This window comes from Rhinatrema bivittatum, chromosome 11, assembly GCF_901001135.1.
Source record: "Rhinatrema bivittatum chromosome 11, aRhiBiv1.1, whole genome shotgun sequence".
Classification (NCBI taxonomy): domain Eukaryota; kingdom Metazoa; phylum Chordata; class Amphibia; order Gymnophiona; family Rhinatrematidae; genus Rhinatrema; species Rhinatrema bivittatum.
Genome location: NC_042625.1, coordinates 26,410,100 through 26,431,394, shown reverse-complemented (window position 1 = coordinate 26,431,394; position 21,295 = coordinate 26,410,100). Strand labels below are relative to the sequence as shown.

Sequence of the window (21,295 nt, the reverse complement as noted above, 5' to 3'; positions counted from 1 at the left end):
CATCCAATATTTCAAACTAAGTTGAGCATAACCTGTAACAATACACATTCCCTGACTTTACCCCATTCAAAAATAATGTGGCTTACTTAGAACTATTTATTCCATTCATATTCCATTCTTTCCATTAGCAGTTTTGGATATTTCTTTTACTTTAGAGAATCATAAATTACAGATTTGACTTCTTTCACGAGAGGATAAAGAACATATGTAGCCTTCCTATATTTCCATCATACAATCAGATTTCTTCTGTGAAGCTTTCTTTGCTATTTAATACTCAAATATTAATAACTTTAACATACTCTGTTTCCACTGTCCCAATGAAGGACCCTCTCTTTTAATCCAATGAATTAATGTTTCGCTACTAAAGACACTTTATCCAGAAAAGCTTGTTGTTTCTTTTCCAAACCCGGAGACATGGTTGCATAAATTCCGATTAACCATATCTTGTCCTCTAAAGGAAACAATTTAACCCACATAGCTGCAAAGATTGGTGCAACATGTGTCCAAAATCTTAATATTACCGGACATCTCCAAAAACTGTGGAGATCAGAGGAACATTTAATACAAACACTGGAGCCAGTAACTCCCATGTAAAAGGCTCTCACTTGAGAGATATATATCTGCCACAAAGATTTAAACGGGATCTCCTACATTAAGATATTTTTGCACAGTCTTGATCTTTTCAAAGCAATCCTTTAGCTCCATTAAAGATACCTTTATACCACGCGTCCACACAGGGTCCCTCTTCAGTCTCTTCTTTTCCGTGGAACTGTGAGCCTCATGGTTGATTGAGCTCTTAAAAATTTTGGCTTTTTGGCCTAGTGGGAAAACTTCTATTTCACGTTTTCGTGATTTTTTTTTGTCTCTGTTCTGTCTCCGGGTTCCTCTCAGTACCTTCCCATAGTGTCCCAAGTCAGTGTTCCATGTCTTCGGGTAAGTTTACTTTTGCGATTGCTTTCCCCCGTTGTGGCAGTGCCTCGGTGCCTGCAGGTCATTGATGCCCGCCGCCACAGTCCTGTCTTTTGGCCCTTTAGTTTTGCTACGTCATGGCCATGTCTGGTTTTTGCTGATGCTCCCGGACCATGTCGATCACCGATCCGCATGAAGTCTGCATCCTCTACCTGGGGGCAACGTATGACATCTGGGGTTGCCGCTTTTACAACCTGATGACCCCCAAGGGACGTCGGCATTGACTTGACAAGATGGAGCACTTCTTCGGGTCGAAGTCTGACCCATCGACGTTGGCATTGGTGGTATCGGCATCTAAGGACCTTGGAGCCACACCGATGGACACCTTGCCATCAACATCGGTGGGACTGTCTGTTCCGTTGAGGGCACCAGTGGTTGGGGGCGCCGGAAACTGGCCAATATAGATCTCCTCCGGATCAAGGATGCCAGGTTCATCATCTTTAATCTCGGCAACGGGAAAAGATCGGGCTGAGCCTTGTGGGAAGACCAAAAAGCATTGACACCAGTCCCTGTTGATACACAGTGCCTGGCATGGGGGTGCATGGATTTTGCTGTGATGCCCCTGAGGCGAGAAGCACCAGTCCATTGATGCCTGGGGTCCGCAATGGTCTCCACCGGTCCTGTGGCCAATCACCGATCCCTCTTGAGGATCCAAGGAAGATATGGCCACTCCTCCTCCATCCTAGTTGGTATTGGCATAGGCAGTGTTCGAGGAGGAGCTGGAGCGTCAAGCCTAACTTCAGTCTCTCCTCATAAGTCTTCCAATGCTGACCCCTCACCATTTTGGTCGCTCTTCTTTGGATCACCTCTATCCTGTATTTATTCTTTTTGAGATATGGGCACCAGTATTGAACGCACTACTCCAGGTGAGGCCTCACCAGGGACCTGCATTATCACCTCCTTTTTTTTTTTTTCTTACTGGTTATTCCTCTGTCTATGCAGCCCAGCATTCTTCTGGCTTTAGCTATCACCTTATCACATTGTTTCTCCGCCTTCAGATCATTGGACTCTATCACAACAAGGTCCTTCTCCCAGTCTGTGCGCATTAGTCTTTCACCGTCCATCACATAAAGCTCTTTTAGAATGCTGCTCCCCAGATGCATGACTCTTCTTAGCATTGAATCCTAGCTGCCAAATCTTTGACCAAGCTTTCTTAAATCACTTTTCATTCTCTCTACTCCTTCAGACGTATCCACTCTGGCGCAGATCTTAGTATCGTCCAGGAGACCAAAGAAGCAGAGACCAAGGAAGTCCTCCTTTCACCAGAGTAATATCCTCTGTCTCCTCGATCCCGTCCTCATCATCAGAGCTCTCATGGCCATCCCAGGCGGTAGAGAGCTCCCAAGCCCCAGCCAGCTCCTCAGTCAAACCTGGGGACGGGGTTTCAACTGGGCCTCAGGGAATATCAGCCAGTTGCATGTAACCGAGGCGATTGACCCTCTGTTCGGGAGCAGGCTGCAGTGGGCTGCAGTGGGTTCTGTCCATCATAGATACCTATTAAATCTATCGGGTGTCCCACCAAATTGCCCTCCGTGCCCCTATTGGGGGACTGTAGTGCATCAGGAAATACTGCTAGTGGAGCTCTCCTCTCTCTTAATGGCCAGAGCAGTCGAGTGAGTTCCATCTCGGCAAAGAGGGCACGGATTTTACTCTAGGAACTTCCATATTCCAAAGAGAACAGGAGGACTTCATCCCATCCTAGACCTGAGGGTCTTGAACAAATTTCTGAAATGAGAAAAGTTAACATGGTTTCCCTGGGCACCTTGATTCCCCTCTTGCAAAAAGGGGACTGGCTATGCTCCCTTGATCTACAGGATGCATACACCCACATCAAGATCTTCCATGATCACAGGAAGTATCTCTGGTTTGTAGTGGGGGAACAGAACTTCCAGTTCTGGGTGTTGCCTTTGAGGCTTGTGTCCGCCCCACGGGTATTCACAAAATGCCTGGTCGTGGTGGCGGTGCATCTCTGCAGACTGGGAGTGCATGTTTTTCCCTATCTGAATGATTGGCTGGTCAAGAGCACATCTCAGGCAGGGGCATCCAGGTCCATGCGCTTGACCATTTGGGTGTTGGAGTCACTAGGGTTCGATCTCAACTACTCAGTCTCATCTCAGTCCGTAACCTCAATTGGACTTCTTAGGAGCCCTGCTAGACACAGCTCAGGGCAAGACCTTTCTGCCATAAGAACATAAGATATGCCATACTGGGTCAAACCACAGGTCCATCAAGCCCAGTATCCTGTTTCCAACAGTGGCTAAGCCACATCACAAGTACCTACCAAGTACCCAAACATTAGATAAATCGCAAGCTACTATTGTTTATTAATTATCTTAATAGTTTATGGATTTTTCTTCTAGGAACTTATCCAAATCTTTTATAAACCCAGTTACACTAACTGCTGTAACCACATCCTCTGGCAATGAATTCCAGAGCTTAACTATTCGCTGAGTGAAAAAGAATTGTCTTTGATTTGTTTTAAATGAGCTACTTGCTAACTTCATGGAGTGCCCCCTGGTCCTTCTATTATCTGAGAGAGTAAATAATCAATTTACATTAACTTGTTCAAGTTATTTCATAATTTTGTAGACTTCTATCATATCCCCCCTCCAAACTGAAGTTTTATGCCCCTTACCATTTTGGTTGCCCTTCTCTGCAGCTCCAGTATAGCTATATCCTTTTTGAGATACGGTGACCAGAATTGCACACAGTATTCAAGGTGCGGTCTCACCATGGAGCGATACAGAGGCATTATGACATCCTCTGTTTTATTTTCCATTCCCTTCCTAATAATTCCTAACATTTTGTTTGCTTTTTTGATTGCTACAGGTCACTGGGTCGACGATTTCAATGTATTATTCACTACCGCCTAGATATCTTTTCTGGTTGGTAACTCCTAAGATAGAACCTAACATTGTGTAACTACAGCAAGGGTTATTTTTTCCTATATGCATCAATTTGCACTTGTCCATGTTAAATTTCATCTGCTATTTGGAAGCCCAATTTTCCAGTCTTGCAAGGTCCTCCTGCAATTCATCACAATCCGCTTGAGATTAATTACTTTGCATAATTTTGTGTCATCCACAAATTTGATCACCTCACTTTCCAGATCATATATATATATATATATATATATTAAAAAGCACCGGTCCAAGTACAGATCCCTGAGGCACTCCACTGTTTACCTTTTTCCACTGTGAAAACTGACCATTTAATCCTGCTCTCTTTCCTGTCTTTTTTAACCAATTTACAATCCACAAAAGGACATCGCCTCCTATCCCATGACTTTTTAGTTTTCTTAGAAATCTCTCATGTGGGACTTTGTCGAACGCCTTCTGAAAATCCAAATACACCACATCTACCGGTTCACCTTTATCCACATGTTTAGCCCTTCAAAAAAATGTAGGAGATTTGTGAGGCAAAACTTCCCTTGGATAAATCCATGTTGGCTGTGTCCCATCAAACCATGTCTTTCTAAATGTTTTGTGATTTTATTCTTTATAACAGTTTCCATGATTTTTGGGATCCTTTATATTTCTTAAACGATGCTTCTTTTGCTTTTATTACATCAGCCACCTCCTTTGTGAGCCAGATTGATTTCCTATTTCTTTTTGTTTACTTTTCTAACAGATATTTATTTATTTTATTTATTTATTTGTGGCTTTTATATACCGGACTTCGTAGGATAACATCAGTTCGGTTTACATTATAACTTCAAAATCAGCAAAACAGAGGCTTTACATAGAACTTATAGGAAAACAGTGAATAAAATGAAATAAACTATATAATGAATGAGGCTTAAATAGAGAGACTTAAATAGAGGTTGCTGGATAACTGAGATGGTACTGAGAGAAATGAATGGGGGATGGAGTAGGGGGAAAGAAAGAAAGGGGGTAGGGGGGGATGAAGATGGAATGTATAGAGGGGATAGGGGTTGTATATTGCATATAGGGAGGGGAATGAAGAGTTGAAAGGGTTGCATGGGGGAGGGAAAGGAGGAGTTGCAAAGATTGCAACTCCTCCTTTTGAACTTTGTTGCAATCTTTGCAACTCCTCCGTTCCTAATTAGGAAAGATTTGTTGCTTTTGTAATTGCTCCTTTTAGTTTGACCCACTGTTGTTCGACCTCTCCCATTTTCTCCCAGTCTTCAAGTTCTGCCTCCAGATACTTCCCCATTTCTATAAAGACTAGTTTTTTGAAGTTCAAAACATGGTCTTTGTGTTAATCTCCGGATCCTATTTGCAAATCAGACCATAGTGTTTGATCACTGGTGCTGAGGTGGACACCCACCTGGACATTAGAGACATTATCCCCATAAGTGAGCACTAGATCAATTATAACTCCCTCTCTCGTGGGTTCCATTACTATTTGTTTGAACAGAACCTCTTGCAGGGCATCCCCTATCTCTCTACTTCTGTTAGATTCTGCAGAAGAGATTCTCCAGCCTCTCGCCAGCTTGCTCTTGCACCTTTGCAATTTTGGTCTCTGGCCCACAATTCTTTTCCTTCTCTTTCCCTACCTTTGCAGGCATCACAGGTGGTGATATCTGCATATAGCGAACTATCAACAAAACAAATTTGTCTCTCTCAGGGTCATTTGCAAAGCATAGATTGCAGTTGATTGTGGCAGCGTGGCGCCAAGAGGGAAACATCTGCCTCAGCTCACCACATCGCGTGACCTCCTTTGTCTTTTCTCTGACTAATCTCTCATTGCCTTGACCCTTGCCTGTATACTGACTGCCTGATTGCTGCCTAACTTGACCCTTGCCTGGATACTGACTCTTCCTGACTGCTGCCTTCCTTGATCAGATACTAATGCCGTCTGACCACTGCTTGCCCTGATCGTTGGACTGCTCATCCAGATATGGACATTCTTCTAAGCCCTGCTGTCTTCAGAACCCAAAGGCTCAACCCACGGGGGGGAGAGGCTGGTATAGGTGTAGCCTCTTCTCATTCCTAGCCAGTAGTGTGCCTGTCTGCTGTCGTCATGGACCTAGCTTGTGCCTCTCAAGCTGGGTAGCATCAACTCTGCTACAGGCCAAGGACTCACACCCCATGACAGTGTCTCAGGGTTTTGTACAATCTGCAACAGCTGGTTGCAGGCAGTGATTGTAGGTCTCACATCACACCAACCATACATGATCTTCATTGGTTACCTGTATTATTTTGTTCGTTTTAAGCTTTTATGGTTTTCTGTTTTCTTGTTTTTAAAGCTTTTGAAGGGCTTAGGCCCTGATTACCTGAGGAATCACTTCAGTCATTGAGATCTAAAGTTTTGGTTTTTTTTCTTTTAAAGAAGATTTTAAATTGGTTAGGACCTGTTCTTATTCCTTTATATCTGCTGTTCCAACTGTGTGGTGCTCTTTCTGATAGATTGGTGCAGAGGGAAATCTGCTGTCCTGGCTTCTTGTAACGTGGCATTAAGATTTTAGCATTTTTATTGTATACTGTTTGTTTGCTGAGTCTGTATGTTAATTTGTGTGTCCTATGTTTGTATTCAGTTCATTTATGGAACCTTTTGCTTATTTTTGTACATTGCCTTGTGCTATTTGGTAAAGGCAATTTAAAATTTATGAATAAATATAACCAAACGTTAGTAAGAATGAATCCATTAAGGAATGGATGCTGATATTTGTAACTATTACTGGCATCAGTAGCATGGGGTCTACTTAGTGTTTGGGTACTTGCCAGGTTCTTGTGGCCTGGATTGACCACTGTTGGAAACAGGATGCTGGGCTTGATGGATCCTTCGTCTGACCCAGTATGGCAATTTCTTATGTTCTTAACTAATGCCCAATAATCTGTTTCCACATGAGGAGCCCTGGGGGACATGGCGTCCCCCAGGGCTCCTCCCTTTCACCCACCCTGTTTAATATCTACATTCTACCCCTCTGCCACCTACTTTCAAACCTCAAACTCAAATTTTATATTTACGCAGATGACCTTCAAATTTTAATCCCTATATCCAAATCATTGGACTCAACACTCAGGTTATGGAACTCTCATCTACAAACTATAAACCACTACTTATCCAGCCTCAACCTTGTGCTCAACACTTCTAAAACCGAACTCTTGCTAATTACTCCAGAAGGTAGTCCCATACTTCTCCAATCACAAAATATTCCACATATATCACACGCCAGAGATCTTGGAGTCTTAATCGACAGTCACCTGAACCTAAAGCATTTTATAAAACACACTACTAAGGAGTGCTTTTACAAGTTACAAGTACTCAAAAAACTCAAACCGCTCCTATTCCACTACGATTTCAGATCCGTCCTCCAAGCCATTCTGTTCTCTAAGATCGACTATTGCAACTCCATTCTGCATGGTCTTCCAGCCTCTACCATTAAACCGCTCCAGCTGCTACAAAATGCAGCGGCAAGGATTTTGACAAATACCAATCGGAGAGAGCATATTTCTCCCATTCTAAAAGATCTCCACTGGCTCCCAGTAAATTTCCGGATCCTCCATAAATTTCTCACAATCATTCATAAAAATATCCACCATCAAACCCCGCTTGACCTGTCACATCCTCTCAGACTGCACTCGACAGCCAGGCCTTTAAGGGATGCTTACAAGGGATCTTTACACGTTCCTACAATCAAATTAGTGCACCACGCATACCTCAGAGACCGGTCTTTTTCTACCGCAGGCCCTTCCATGTGGAACGCCATGCCTCCGGACCTCAGACTGGAGACTTGTCTAACAACTTTTAAAAAGAAACTAAAGACATGGCTGTTCAGCCAAGCCTTCCCCACTACAAACTCCATTCCCTGATCTAGAATTGTACACCACACATCTCTGTAAACAAAATTCTCCACATTTTTCATGCATAATATCCATTAAAGAGAGGTTGGCCCCTTGCCCCCTCTTCTGTATATAGTATTTATTCTATTTTATTTCATTTTATTTATATATTTATTGCTCCGCTCACCCCTTCTTTATTTTCCTACTCCAAGTTAAGGCTTCCTTGTTATAATGTAACTGTATGCTCTGTATCTCTTGTTGATTGGTTAATTGTATATTCTGCTTAGTTCATTGTAAACCGAATTGATTTGATTTGTATCAAGAAAGTCGGTATATAAAAGCCTTAATAAATAAAAAATAAATAAATGACTGCAAATGCAGACACCAGTAGCACAGAAATTGCATCTGTTTGAACAACAAATACCATAGGAGCATTGATGTTTGATCTGATAGTGTACAAACCTTCGATACAACCTTTTGTCCTCCCAGCTTTATATTTATTTTATACTTTTTGTGGAAAATAGTTTTGTTTCACATTCTTGCATGCTTGTTTAGTACCTGTTGGTATCTATTTGTGATTGAATAAAAGGAGCTCTGGAATTTGTTGTCAAAGGATGTGGTTAAAGTAGTTAGTGTAGCTGGGTTTAAAAAAAGGTTTGGATAAGTTCCTCCGGAGAAGTCCATTAACTGCTGTTAATCAATATGGAATAGCCACTGTTTATTATTGGCATTAGTAGCATGGGATCTATTTAATGTTTGGGTACTTACCGGGTACTTGTGACTTGGATTGGCCACTGTTGGAGACAGGATACTGGACTTGATGGACCCTTGGCCTGACCCATTATGACATATCTCATGTTCTTATGAGGCAGTATTATTAAATATGGTATATTTGTTCTAATGCCTCACAGTTCAATGAGTGGTTTTATAATTTAATTAATTCTGTCATTTTTTATGATTTATAATTTTAGTTTATGATCTTTCTTTTCAACATCAGTACTTATATATAGTGACATAGGATTGGCTTCACGATCATTTTATCTAACTTTTTTGCAATTTCCGTTACTGAGATTATTTTATGCTGCTTTTTTGTCAGTTATAATTTGATATTGCCATGTTTATTGTTTCCCACCTTGAGCACTTGTCGGAAAGGCGTATACAAATTTTAGAAATTGTGCTAAAACATAAAATTAATTTATGAAAGTATTCTGATATTTTTCTTAAGCTGGATCAAACAAGTGTTTTTTTTTAAGAAGACAAGCTTAATACTTGCATTTATTTTCTGTTTCTTATATATTTTTATTTTATTGGAACTGCTGCTTATGTATTTATTTTTACATTTATATTCCACCTTTCCATAGTAATTCCAATTTATTTAAAAAAAAATGTATATTCTGCATGATCCCATGAGTTCAGTAGAAACAACAAGTATATACATAATAACTATAAAAATCACAAACTTTGACACATTCTTGTTTATTTCATTGTATTTATAACAACTTATAAAATGAGAACGAAGACTTGGGCAATTTTCAAAATGCTCACAGTACAGTTTTGGGTGCCTTTAGAATTTGGTGCCCTAGGTATGTATCTAGGCCTGAATCCGGCCTTGTAGAGTGCTCAATTCAGATAAGACACAAACAAGTACCTGTAGATTAAACTGAGACAAATTATTACTCCTGCAATTACCACATTTAAACCTAACTTATCTGAAACAAGCTGCTGCAAGGGTAAGCTTACTCCCAGAGCAGGAAGGTTGGTAGATTTTAAAGAATAAATGTCAGGAGGATTATATAATGCAAAACACCTAATTAAATAATTCACACCTTCAGGTAAATCAAATATTTCCTTTTTCCTTCCAGGCCAATATGCATTGTGTGTTTTAGAGTAATTGAGACATGAAACTCAATGCACAAATCAAACATTGTTTATTGAATATAAATAATATCATAGGTATACTTATAGTGAGAACAGAAAAAAGTAGGCCAGGCATAATGGGTATTGTCTCATTGATTTGAAGGAACCCTTTGCTTCAGTGACTGAAGATCTCATATCTTTGTGTGCAGGGATAGTGCCTTCTCCGTTCAGTTAATATAAAAATGACTGAGGGTGTTCAGTGCCCCAGACAGTGAGTGCTACAAATTTTAAAGCTACTATCTGATCCCAAAAAGTCTAGTTTGCCTGTTGAGTCTTTTGTTGTGGGAGTCTTCCTAGTTTCAGCCTGATCACCTGCTTCGTACATTTGTGCTATGCTGATATTGCTATAAAAGTCCCAGTGACAAAGCAGAGTCAAGTGGTACTATTAAGGTAACCTTTAAAGAACACGGTTGATGGGAGCCTACTACTGAGTATTTGCTTTCTTGGACAGAGCAAGATGTGGAAGGTTAAAGGAAAAAAAATGGAAAAACTCTTGAAATGCATGACTTACTCTAGGAAACCATTTAGTTTCAGGGCATCCCTCAAACTCCCATAGTTGTTTATTTAAATTACCTCTGGTCAGGTTATATTTGTAGGAAGGCCTTTTTGTTAAGTGTTCAGGATTAGGAGGAAACCATGGAGAATATAAAGAAGAGATGGGAACTATGAATGAAAACAATCAAAGTTGAAGCACATAAAATTAATGTATTTCATAATGTGCAAATTTCCTCCTCTCTGTGTTTAGATTTTAACCTTTGAGACCAAGAACCCAATTGAGCTAGCAGAACGTTTGCGTGCTGTATGTGGGAACCAGAGCAATGCCTATGCCCGACTGCTTGAATATCGTCTCAATGCATTACGTGGACTTTGGAATGCTCAGCGACAGCTGGCCATGGAAGAGCAACATGAAAGGGAAAGCTCTAGTGATGAAGAAACTTTAGCTTTACTCAAGCGTCAAGGTTTGTTACAGCAACCTGAGCAGGCACCTTTTACTTCTCGAATGGGGCTCTTGTTGGTTTTTCCCCTTATTCAGTCTCAGTCTCGAACAGACCCCTCTCTTTGTAACATAACTGCTGAGGTGCTACTGAATTGCCTTCGGGACTGCCAGCCCTTGAGTTTGACTAAAGAACCTGCTGACTGTCTCAATGGGATTGAATCTTTACTCTGCTCGTGGTTGGAGGAAAGTTCTGCCTTTGGCCAACAGATCCCATATAAACAAAAAGAAAATTCTGCTGCTGCCCTTGTTGCCTTGGCTTGTGCACGGTAAGACAATTAAATTGTTAAATTGAGGTTGACTTGTATGAACTGGAAAGTCACTGGTACAACAAAGTTTTTTTATAATCACTTGCAGAAGAGAACAAAAAATGACAAGATGCTAGTCTGTTTTTATTTGCTTAGCATACACTTATTTTCAAAAGAGTACATGAAATGTTCTTGTAGATCAGTTTTTCCATTGATGAGCAGGCTGAACTAGCCATTACATGTGGGAGTGATGTCTTCCAGTGGTACCAAACACTCGTCTTTCCAAGTTAGTAGAACTTTGAGCTTTACTGAGCATGTGCAGGAGTGTCACAACATAAGTCTCCTTGGTCATTTTTTGTCTGAGCACAGCAAGGATGTGAACTCTATCTCTCTCAAAATTTTCTGTAAAAATCCTTAAAACCTTTTTCAATTCTATAATTTTTCTTAATTTGTTTCTTAAGTTGTCTTCCTGCCTCTGCAGCTCCACAACATCTCTTTACAGTGCTACTAAAAAAAAATAAATCATACTGTCCAAGTGTGGCCTTCTCTTCTACCATGTCTGGTTTCAAAAGCTGTATCTGAGGGGCACAATTTTTTTACCAATGCCTTAGTCCAGAATATGACCAGAAAAACTGCTATACTTGTAGACATATTTCCCCATGCTCACAGAGGTCCAGGGCACTTATCAAGGAATTATATAAATCTCTCTGGAGTCACAGTAGCTCCTTGTCCTGCAGTGCAGCCTTGTCTGCCTCGCCAAAAAAAAAGTTGAGTAGGAGCTCCTCAAAAACTCCCCCATCCACTCAGACCGAAGCCATGGGGTCAAGTTCCACAAGCTGCCCTGTGTCAAAGACAAAGCGGCATCAATCGCTAGAGCCATCGCAACCTGTGTTGAAGCACAAACATTCTAAGCAATGTGTATCAGCACTGGCACTGTTGACGCAGCCATCATCAGCACTGTTGACACCAACAATATCGGTTATGCATGGTGCACTGACTTGCCCAGTGCGTCTTCCACAGATTCAGTTGATGCATGGATTGCTGAGGAACTTGATGTTGTAACACGCTGCTGATTATGAGGTGCTGCACAGCAGTTGGCATCCTGAACCTCAAAGTCCTGAGTCCAGCATGGGCTTCTGTGTCCTGATCCTTTGCTGTATCTTGCAGCTGTGCCTGGGGCCCTCACCTACTCAGTAGTTTTATAGGCCCAGTGCACAGGAGTTTCTGTGGGTGTGCCCTGATGACATCATCACTACTCCTATAAAAGGAAGCTCAATCCTCTGAGCCTATGCCTGGGTAACAGATTTTGGTTCTGTACATTCCTGTATATTGCTGTCCTTTTGCTGTCTTCCTTCTGTGACCTGGCTTCATTCCTGACACTGGCTTGCCTTCTCTCACCAGTTGCCTGCCTGATTTTGGCCTGCCTTCTGCCGAAACATGAACTCTGCCTGCCTCAATCCTGCCTGACTGACTGTGCTTCTGCCACCTGATTCTATTCGGGTGCCTTGGTCCTGACTGTTAGCTGCTGTGAGTCTACCCTCTAGTCTGTGACAGAGGCATGGCACACCACCGCCTCACACAAGTTATGCAGGTCTTCCTGTATCTGAACGATTGGTTTATCACAGCAAAATCAAGGGACGAAGTGCTTCACTCTCTGAGCTCGACCATAGCTCTTCTGTATCTCTTAGGTTTCCTGATCACCTTTGAGAAATCTAGCATAGAGTTCATTCAGAAACTCAAATTCATTGGGGCTTGGATAAACTTGATACAGAAAAGAGTATTCCTGCTTCCCGACAGGCAGGCATGATGTCACTCATCCGTAACCTCCTCTCTTCTCCATAGTAGTCCATCAGACGGCTCCTGGTAGTCCTTGGCCACATGGCAGTGGCAATCCATGAGGTTCTGGTGACCCGTCTTCACATCTGTTACCTCCATTGGGGTCTATATACCCAGTGAGATTAACTAACTCAACTGTTGTCTCGAGTGCAAAATTGCAGCAATCATGAAACTAGAGTTAAGGTGGTGGCTACGCTCGCAAGTTCTCAAGGAAGGAGTCTTTCTTTGCTCTCTCACCTATCAAGTGGTTCGGGCAATGGATGTCTCCTGTGGGGAGCACAGACAGGAATCCTTCGAACATAAAGCCTCCAGATTCTTCAAGGAAACTTCTATCAAATCAGTCTTCTAGAGCTGGGAACAATCATATACTCTCAATCAATATTTGCATAATATCTTCAAGAGAAGAACATACTGATTCAGACAGACAGGTTGTAATGTTTTGTTAACAAGCAAGGATAAACGGGATCATAGCCTCTCTGCCAAGAAGCCCTAAAAATATGGAATTGGGCAGAAATAAATTGAGCTGTTCTATAGACCACCTATCTGCTGGGCATCTCCAACACACTGGCAAATTGACTCAGCAGAGTGTTTCAACCACACGCTGTTCTCTAGAGCAATCAGTGGCTAATGAACTCCAGTTTATGGAGTCTACTGTTGGTGGACCTAGTTTCATCACAGCAGAACACAAACCAAATGATCACTGACTAGTTCAAGATGCTTTTCTCCTTGATTAGGTACACTTTTCTACCATTACCACTTGTCACTAGAACAATGCAGAAGGTTTTCAGGATCTTGCTTATTTTCTCATAGCTCCGGCATGGCCCAAACAGATCTGGTATGCATATCTCGTACAACTTTCCATATAATGTCTCAAGTGATGAGAGGAGGTCATCTGTGGCTGCTTAGAGGTAAGAAAAGTAGTCGGTTGAGAAGGATTAAAAAAGACATTTTACCCCCTTAAATTTTACCACACGTTCGCAAGGAAAATAAAGCCAGAATAATGCACCCAAACTAATTACCTCAATCAAAAAAGGAACAGTGAAAAAAATGTTTCTACAACCTTCTTAGTCGAATCTATGCTCATGTTGTCAAAGGTCTGTATGAGTGTCAGCAAGCCGGGAATATGTGTAAAACTTCTCAGCACGATAGAGAAGAATCCTGGACCTCTTGATCATTCACCTTTTAAGGGGCTGTTGGGTGAATGACGAGAGATCCGAGATATTTCTCTATTGTGCTGAGAAGTTTTACACATATTCCCAGCTTGCTGACACCTATACAGACCTTTGACAACATGGGCATAGATTCGCCTAAGAAGGTTGTAGAAACATATATTTTTTCACTGTTCCTTTTTTGATTGGGATAATTATTGTTAGGACAGTATGGTTGGCATGTTGTTGTTCAGTCCCAAACTAATTACAACAGTTCTTAATATTAGAAATCTCTTCCTCTTTACTTGAGTTGCCTTAGCAACATCAGGAAAAATACAAACTTTAAAGCCAAAAAAAGGAACTTCTCTATTACAAAAAAACTAATTCATGATAAAATCCCTGTCAGAATCAAGAGCAAGAATGACAATAAGGGTAGATGGCATAACCCCATTCTTTGAAGATTTTTCCAGTAAAGAAGACAAATGAGAATCATCTGTCGAGATTTGTGTCACTTTCTTCCTGTGCAGATGTTTGAAGAGGAGGTAGATAGTAAACATGTGAAACAGGTGGTAATAGGTTTTCAGGAATTTTCAAAATTTCAAGATGATATTTACAAAACATTCCATGGAGATGGGTCTTTTCTTGGGAAAGTTTATAATATGAATGTTGTGCTGGTGAACAGCATTTTCTAAATTCTCAAGTTTATTTTGCAGAACTAGGTGACCCTTAGAAACAGCAGCTAATGATCCTTATATGGTGATTTCTCAGGAATCCAACATTTCCATCCTCTGAGATAAAACAGAAACTTGTTCTTTTGTACTCTGCAGGGAAGGTCCTAGGATACAAACTGACCCAATTGAGAAGATAAATTTGTAATAGCATCCCAAGTGGCATCCAAAGTAATATATGGGGGCCTAGGAAGGCAAAAAAGATTGTACTTTAAATTGTTCGACTCCTCATGCCGCTGGCAGCAAAACTTGGGCTCCCTCGGATAACTGTGAAATTTCCACATCTCAGCACTCAGCTCCTCCACCCAATTATTCCCCATTACCAGACTGATCAACGGTGTGAAGTCATTGAGCTGCGACTCTGCTGAAGCAATGCCTTTGTTCTGGGTCTGGGCTGAGGAGGAGGACAGCGTAATTCCAAAGGAAGAGAGATTTCTGAGTCGGGAGACTTCGCCTTTTGTTCCTTCACCCAGCAAGGGGTCCAATGACTGCTCAATGGAGCTCAATAGAGGGTCAGTGTGCTGAAGGAGGTGATGATCCATAGGGTCTGTTAGTGTAGATGTAGCCGATAATTCTAGATACACACAGGCTTTACCCTTCCTCTTTCCCATAAGAACACTGAAGAAAAGATGTAGAGGTAAAAATATTTGTATGCAATAGCAGAAGGTTCTTCAGAGTTTACTTTCAGTCGGCAGCCATCTCGATCCCTTCCACTGATACTTCATTTCATGAAAAGTCTATGGCATGTCAAGCCCCTGGTTGTAATGACGGGCTGGCCATGGGCCAGCCCTTTGACCAGCTGGCCATGGGCCAGCCCTTTGACCAGCTGACTCATTCAGTATGCTGCCAGCATTTCTTTATGGTAAGGATGCTGCCATCACTCGGACTGCTGGTTGCGCTGTGCCCCCCCACCAGGTATGCACCTGCTTATCATAATAGGGCCCCGCAGTGGGAAGGAGATTCATGGCATCCTACTATGATGTCAGCACAGTGGTGTATTTAAAACCTTAGCAACAGGTCCCCTGCCATGCATGCAGTATGTGTTGCTTTTCCTCCCAGTCTCTTGTTCCTGCTTGTCCTGCTTTTGCCTCATTCCTGGTTCTCCTGCCTCTACCTTGCTCCAACCCTTCCTACCTTCGCCTTTGCTCCATTCCTGTTCCTGTCTATCCTCTGGATTGCTTTCTTGTGCCTGACCATAGCCTGGATACTGACACCACCTGACCTCTGCCTGCCTCAACCATTGCCTTACACCAACACTACCTGATCTCCGCTTGCCCTGATCATTGCATGGATATTGATGCCGCTTGATCGCTTTCTGCCCTGATTATTGTCTGTACACTGTCGCTGCCTGACCTCTGCCTGGACCACGACTGACTACTTTGCTCTTCTCTGGCTCTTCGCCTAAGTTTTGCTGGCCTCAGAACCCAAGGACTTAATTTGCGGGGGAAAAGATTGGTACAGGTGAAGCCTAAGTCCTTGTCCCAGTAAGAGAGAGTCCACCTGTTGTTGGTGTGAGCCTAGTGGGTTCGCCTGCTAGGCTGTGTCAGCCACGGCACGGTCAAGGGCTCACACGCCGTGAGATTGCCATAAAAGCCATTTGTTCTTGTGGGACCTGAATGTGGCCCTTTCCCACTAATGAAGCCTCCCTTTGAGCTACTGGAGTCAGCTTCTCTAAAATATTTGAAATGAAATATGGTCTTCCTCACCACAGTGAAGCGAACGCCAAGCTCTCATTCACTATCCTCCATATGTGTAATTCTTCCACAACAAGGTGGTTCTCCATACTCATCTGAAGTTTCTGCTGCAGGTTGTCTTGTCTTTCCTTATCAATCAATTCATCATATTGCCTACCTTCTTTCCTAGGCCCATGTGCATGAAGGCAAAAAAGCCCTACATACTCTGGACTGCAAAAGGGCCTTAGCCACATCATGAAACCTCCCAACTGTTCGTGTCATATGGCCCCAACAGTCTAGAAGTAATGGTCGCCAAGTGCACTTTGGCTGTGTGAGGGAGTATATAAGAAACTCCCTCAGAACACCTTAAAGGACTGGCCACAGCTATCTGTACTGGTCCTCCTTAAGTCCCAACCCTGCAAGTGATTCTGGGCTAGGGGGGGTCACTGCAGACTAGGGACAAGAGACCAGGGCCCAGAGGGTTGAGGGAGGCCCGTGGGAGCAGAGAGGAAGCCTTCCTTTGAGAGGACATGTTGCACTTGATGGTTTAATACTGTCAGAGCAGCAAGGTGAGCTGCATCTTTTTTTTTTCTGTTTTGCTTTTACTGTAAATAAAAGTGCACGTAAGAAAACAGTCAGTCTGCTTCCTTTGTTTTCCTGTCTTTCCAAGCCACTACATCCGAGTTACCATAGGCTGACTGAGTGTATTCAACACTGCTGCACCTTAGCAGGACTGCAAATCATAGACTCTGTAAAGGCTCATCAAGTGAGAGCCATGGCTATTTCCATTTCTCATCTTCGAGAAGTACTTGTTGAAGATATCTTAAAAGCTGCAACTTGATCTTTCGTTCATACTTTTTACTTCCCTCTACCGTCTTGATGACCTCTCAGAGACTGACAGTAAACTTGCACAAGTAGTTTTGCAAAATATGGGCTTGCTTTAGTCCACTCTTCATGATGAGGGCCGGGTTGCATAGTAAGTAAGCACTCAGCTGCAACCCTCAGCTTAGGACACCTACACATCTAATGGCTAATTCAATCCTGATTATTGACTGAAAAGGCAAGTTTGCTTATCAAAAACAGTGTTTTATGTAGATAGCAGGATGAATTAGCTATAGAATACCTACCCACCTCCCTGGAGCCTTGACTACATAGTTAGATTAGCTCTAGTATAGACTGAGGAGGCCCACGAGGCAATGTCCCTCTCATGCTCAGTAGAGCGCAAAGCTCTTCTAACTTGGAGAGACAAGTCCGTTTGGTGCCGCATGATGATGTTGCCCCATATGTAATGGCCTACTCATCCATCAATCTATGGAAAAAAAAAATTTATAATAGAATTTTGCTTTACTGTTTTTTTACAGTACTATAGGTCATACCAAGGTACATTGTCCAGACTGTTGTGATAACATACATAATGTCTGTACATTATAAATTTGGTTCTAGTGGAGCTACTAGCCCATTCCTTCCATTGTTGCATATAATCTTCATTCAGTATATCTTTATAATTTACATATGTAGTTAACATAAATAGATGTAATATTGAAGTAAATGGAAGTCGCATGATTTTTTGTGAATCGCTGCTGTTTCTAGGGGAAGTGCTAAATGATTTAAATTAAGAGTAAAATACAAGGAAATGTTCTCCCACTCACCTGCTCCTCGCTGTTCTTATTCCCATTACTGCTATTTTGTCTTCAAGCCAGGTCTTTCTATCGCTTTCTTTATTAAACTGTACTATAAAAACTCTCTACTCTAGTATGAACACAGACTTCTGAGGTGCATCTTATAGAAATATTGAAGAGTTAGAAGAGGTTAAGGATGCCTACTTAAGGGACTGGAGTTGCAATGTGTAGAGACTAGCAGTGTTTGTTAAAATTGAAGAATTTGCAGAAAAGTTTGATATATAGGTGTGTTTGTTTGTATATGTATGTGTATGTATATGTATACATACACACACACACATATATATATATATAATCAGTAAATGAGCTTTCGGTGAAGCTACCATTCTTTTGGTTTTTTTCCTTTTTATCTTCCACCAGACTATATCATTTACTCTTTTTGTCAGAGAGCCAGAATCCATGGCCTTGTTTACTACCTTCCCCCAGGTCTCTTTCTCATGGATATGTAGATTCAGTGGCTCCTGTGGCTAAGAGCAGGATAAGCTTGTTTAAACAATCATGTCTAACTCTGCTCGCTCAGTGTCATTAGTCATCTGATGGCTGCCATATAATTGGTATTTGGTAGAACACAGCTATAAAACAGGAACTTAACATTAGTTTGCCAACTTTCAGCATTTATTTGTGCTTCAAATGAATATTCTCTAAATCAAGAGCTACCAAAATTGATGTCATGGCTACAGTTAACTACTTATATTTGTTTCTTGTTTTAGAGGATCACTAAAAACATTTGTTCACACTGTACACTTACTACAGAAACAGAATGACCTAGGGTCCTTGCCTGTGGCTGATGTACTATACCGGTAGGTACTAATTTTTATAAAATATTATAATTTTCTATTCCTAAATTAAAATCATGTATTAATTTATGGTAAAAGATTTCTGACCTACTTTACCTAGATACATCCATTAACCTTTCAGCTAAGTCTTTTTTCCTTAGGACCATGCTAGAACAGACTCCACTGAGGTTCTTTGTAACCTTTGGAAAACTGAGGTAAAGTGTCAATGCCAAATAGCATGGGAGTTTGAGGAAAATTGCCAAAATATTCTTATAGTTAATTTTTCTTCTAGTAGGAGCAGAACAGTTACTTAAAGCATTTCTTACATCCTCATTTTCTAAGGGAATTTCTTTGAGGTTAAATCCATGAATACCACCCACACACTATTTTGGGGATACTCAAGCTATATGACGTTACCAACACCTCTACTTCCTAATGTGAATCTAAGAAAAGTTCTAAACTTGGGACGTTACATCTATTAGGAGGAAATAGATTAGAGTATAGGTATAGTGTAGCATTTTCTAGAGATCAGCTCTGACTTCAGACTTTATTCAATATCAATTTTTTTTCTTTCAGTTAAATTGTGACACATCTGTTGAACTTCTACTTGATCTGGGATCTGTGAAAGAAATTATTAAAATATTAACAGTATACTTCAGCTTATCCTTTCTTTCCCAAGACTTCTAATTTTCTCTTTAGCTCCAGTATAAATTACTGTGTGAATGTAAGTTGATATGAGTCATGTGTTCCTTGGCATAGATGCATAGAGGCAAAAATTAATAATAAAATCCTTTCCAAATACATCAAAAGCAAGATGCCTGTCATGGAGTCAGTTGGATTACTAGATGACTAGATGGTGAAAGGGGCACTTGAGGAGAACAGGGCCATAATAGGAAAATTGAGTGCTTTGCTTCGATCTTTACTGAATAAGATGTTTGGGGAGATACCCACATTGGTTGTCATCTTTATAGATGGTGATTCAGAGAAATGAAAGCAAATAATTCTGAAATTTGAGGATGTAATAATAGAGCAACTTGGCAAACTAAAGATTAACAAATCACCAGGACTGGATGGCATTCAAACCAGAATGTTAGAAGAGCTCAAATATGAAATTGCAGACTTTTTATTAAGAATATGTAACTTATCATTAAAATAAACCACTGTGCCTGGAGGGTGGCCAGTGAACACAAGTTTTTAAAAAGGGCTGCAGGGATTAGCCGGAAAACTAGACTGGGGAGCCTGATATTGGTGCTGGGCAAAATGGTAGAAGCTATTCTTAAAAACAAAATTACTGTCCATATAGATAAAAGTAGCTTAATAGGGAAGAGCCAACATGGTGTTGCAAAGGGAATTCTTGTCTTACCAATCTGCTAGATTATTTTGAAGGTGTTGTTAAACATATGGATAAGGGTGAGCCGGTTGATTATAATGTAAGGATTTTCAGAAGAAATTTGACAAAGGTGTCGAGACATTCCTCAGGAAATTAAATCACAGGATAGGAGGCAATGTGGGGTTGGAAACTGTTTAAAAGATAGGAAACAGAGAGTAGGACTCAGTGGTCAATTTTACCTATGGAGAAATGTAAATAGTGACATGCCCCAGGGATCTGTACTGGGACTGATGTTTAATATTTACATAAATGATCTGGAATAGGCGTCGAGTGAGATGATCAAATTTACATATGACACAAAATTGAGTTAAAACAAGAGCAGACTAGAGAGCTGCCGAAGGACCTTGCCAGACTGGGGAAGTGGGCATCAAAATGGCAGATGAAATTTGGTATGGACAGATAGAAAATGATGCGCATAAGGAAAAGTTATCCTAGAAGTAAACAATGCTGGATTCCGTACAGGAAAAGGATGTTAGAGTTATTGTGAGCCATACAGTGAAATCCTTAGCTCAGTGTGCAGTGGTGGTCAGAAAAAGGCAAATAGAATGTTAGAAATTATTCAGAAATGACTGGAGAATAAAACTGAAAATTTCAGAATGGCTCTGGCTCTTTATATCAGTCCATGGTGCAACTGCATCTTGAGTATTGTATTTAGTTCTGGTTGCCCCAGCTCAAAAAAGATATAGTACGACTAAAAAAGATACAGAGAATGGCAAGAAAAATGACAAAGGGCATGAAATGGCTCTTTTATGAAGAAAGTTTTTAACGAGTTTTGGCTCTTTAACTTGGAGAAGGGATGACATGATAGAGGTTTATAAACTCACAGTGAGGGTGGAATAAGTAAAATGGGAATGGTAATTTACCCTTTCAAATACTACTAGGACTAGAGGACATTCCATGAAACTAAAAGGTAGCAGCTTTGAAACAATAGGAGAGAGTATTTTTTTCACTTGATTCACAATCAAGCTTTGGAATTTGTTGCCAGAGGTATTATACCATAATTAGTGACATATATATTGATTAGAAATTTTTTATTGTATACAAAAATTTTATCTAAACCCTTCAATACATTTTACAATATTTATTCTTCATCGGATACATCGAGTGAATATCAAATTTTCAAAAAACACAATCATTAAAAACTACCATTCATACTCACATCCATACAATTAAAAAAAAATCTCTATG

General features: G+C 40.9%; 1 protein-coding gene across 6 annotated transcripts in view; it reads left to right on the top strand.

Annotated features, from left to right (window-relative positions):
- Nucleotides 1-21,295, top strand: part of HECTD4 (HECT domain E3 ubiquitin protein ligase 4) — a 541,903-nt gene that overhangs the window by 51,591 nt on the left and 469,017 nt on the right. For 5 of the 6 annotated variants that reach the window (XM_029571656.1, XM_029571654.1, XM_029571657.1 and 2 more), the window contains exons 2-3: nucleotides 10,381-10,898; nucleotides 18,652-18,741. In XM_029571656.1, coding sequence (XP_029427516.1) covers nucleotides 10,381-10,898; nucleotides 18,652-18,741 — 608 coding nt within the window. Of the gene's footprint in view, nucleotides 1-10,380; nucleotides 10,899-18,651; nucleotides 18,742-21,295 lie in introns of those variants that run through there. The other variant, XM_029571658.1, reaches the window with a different exon arrangement.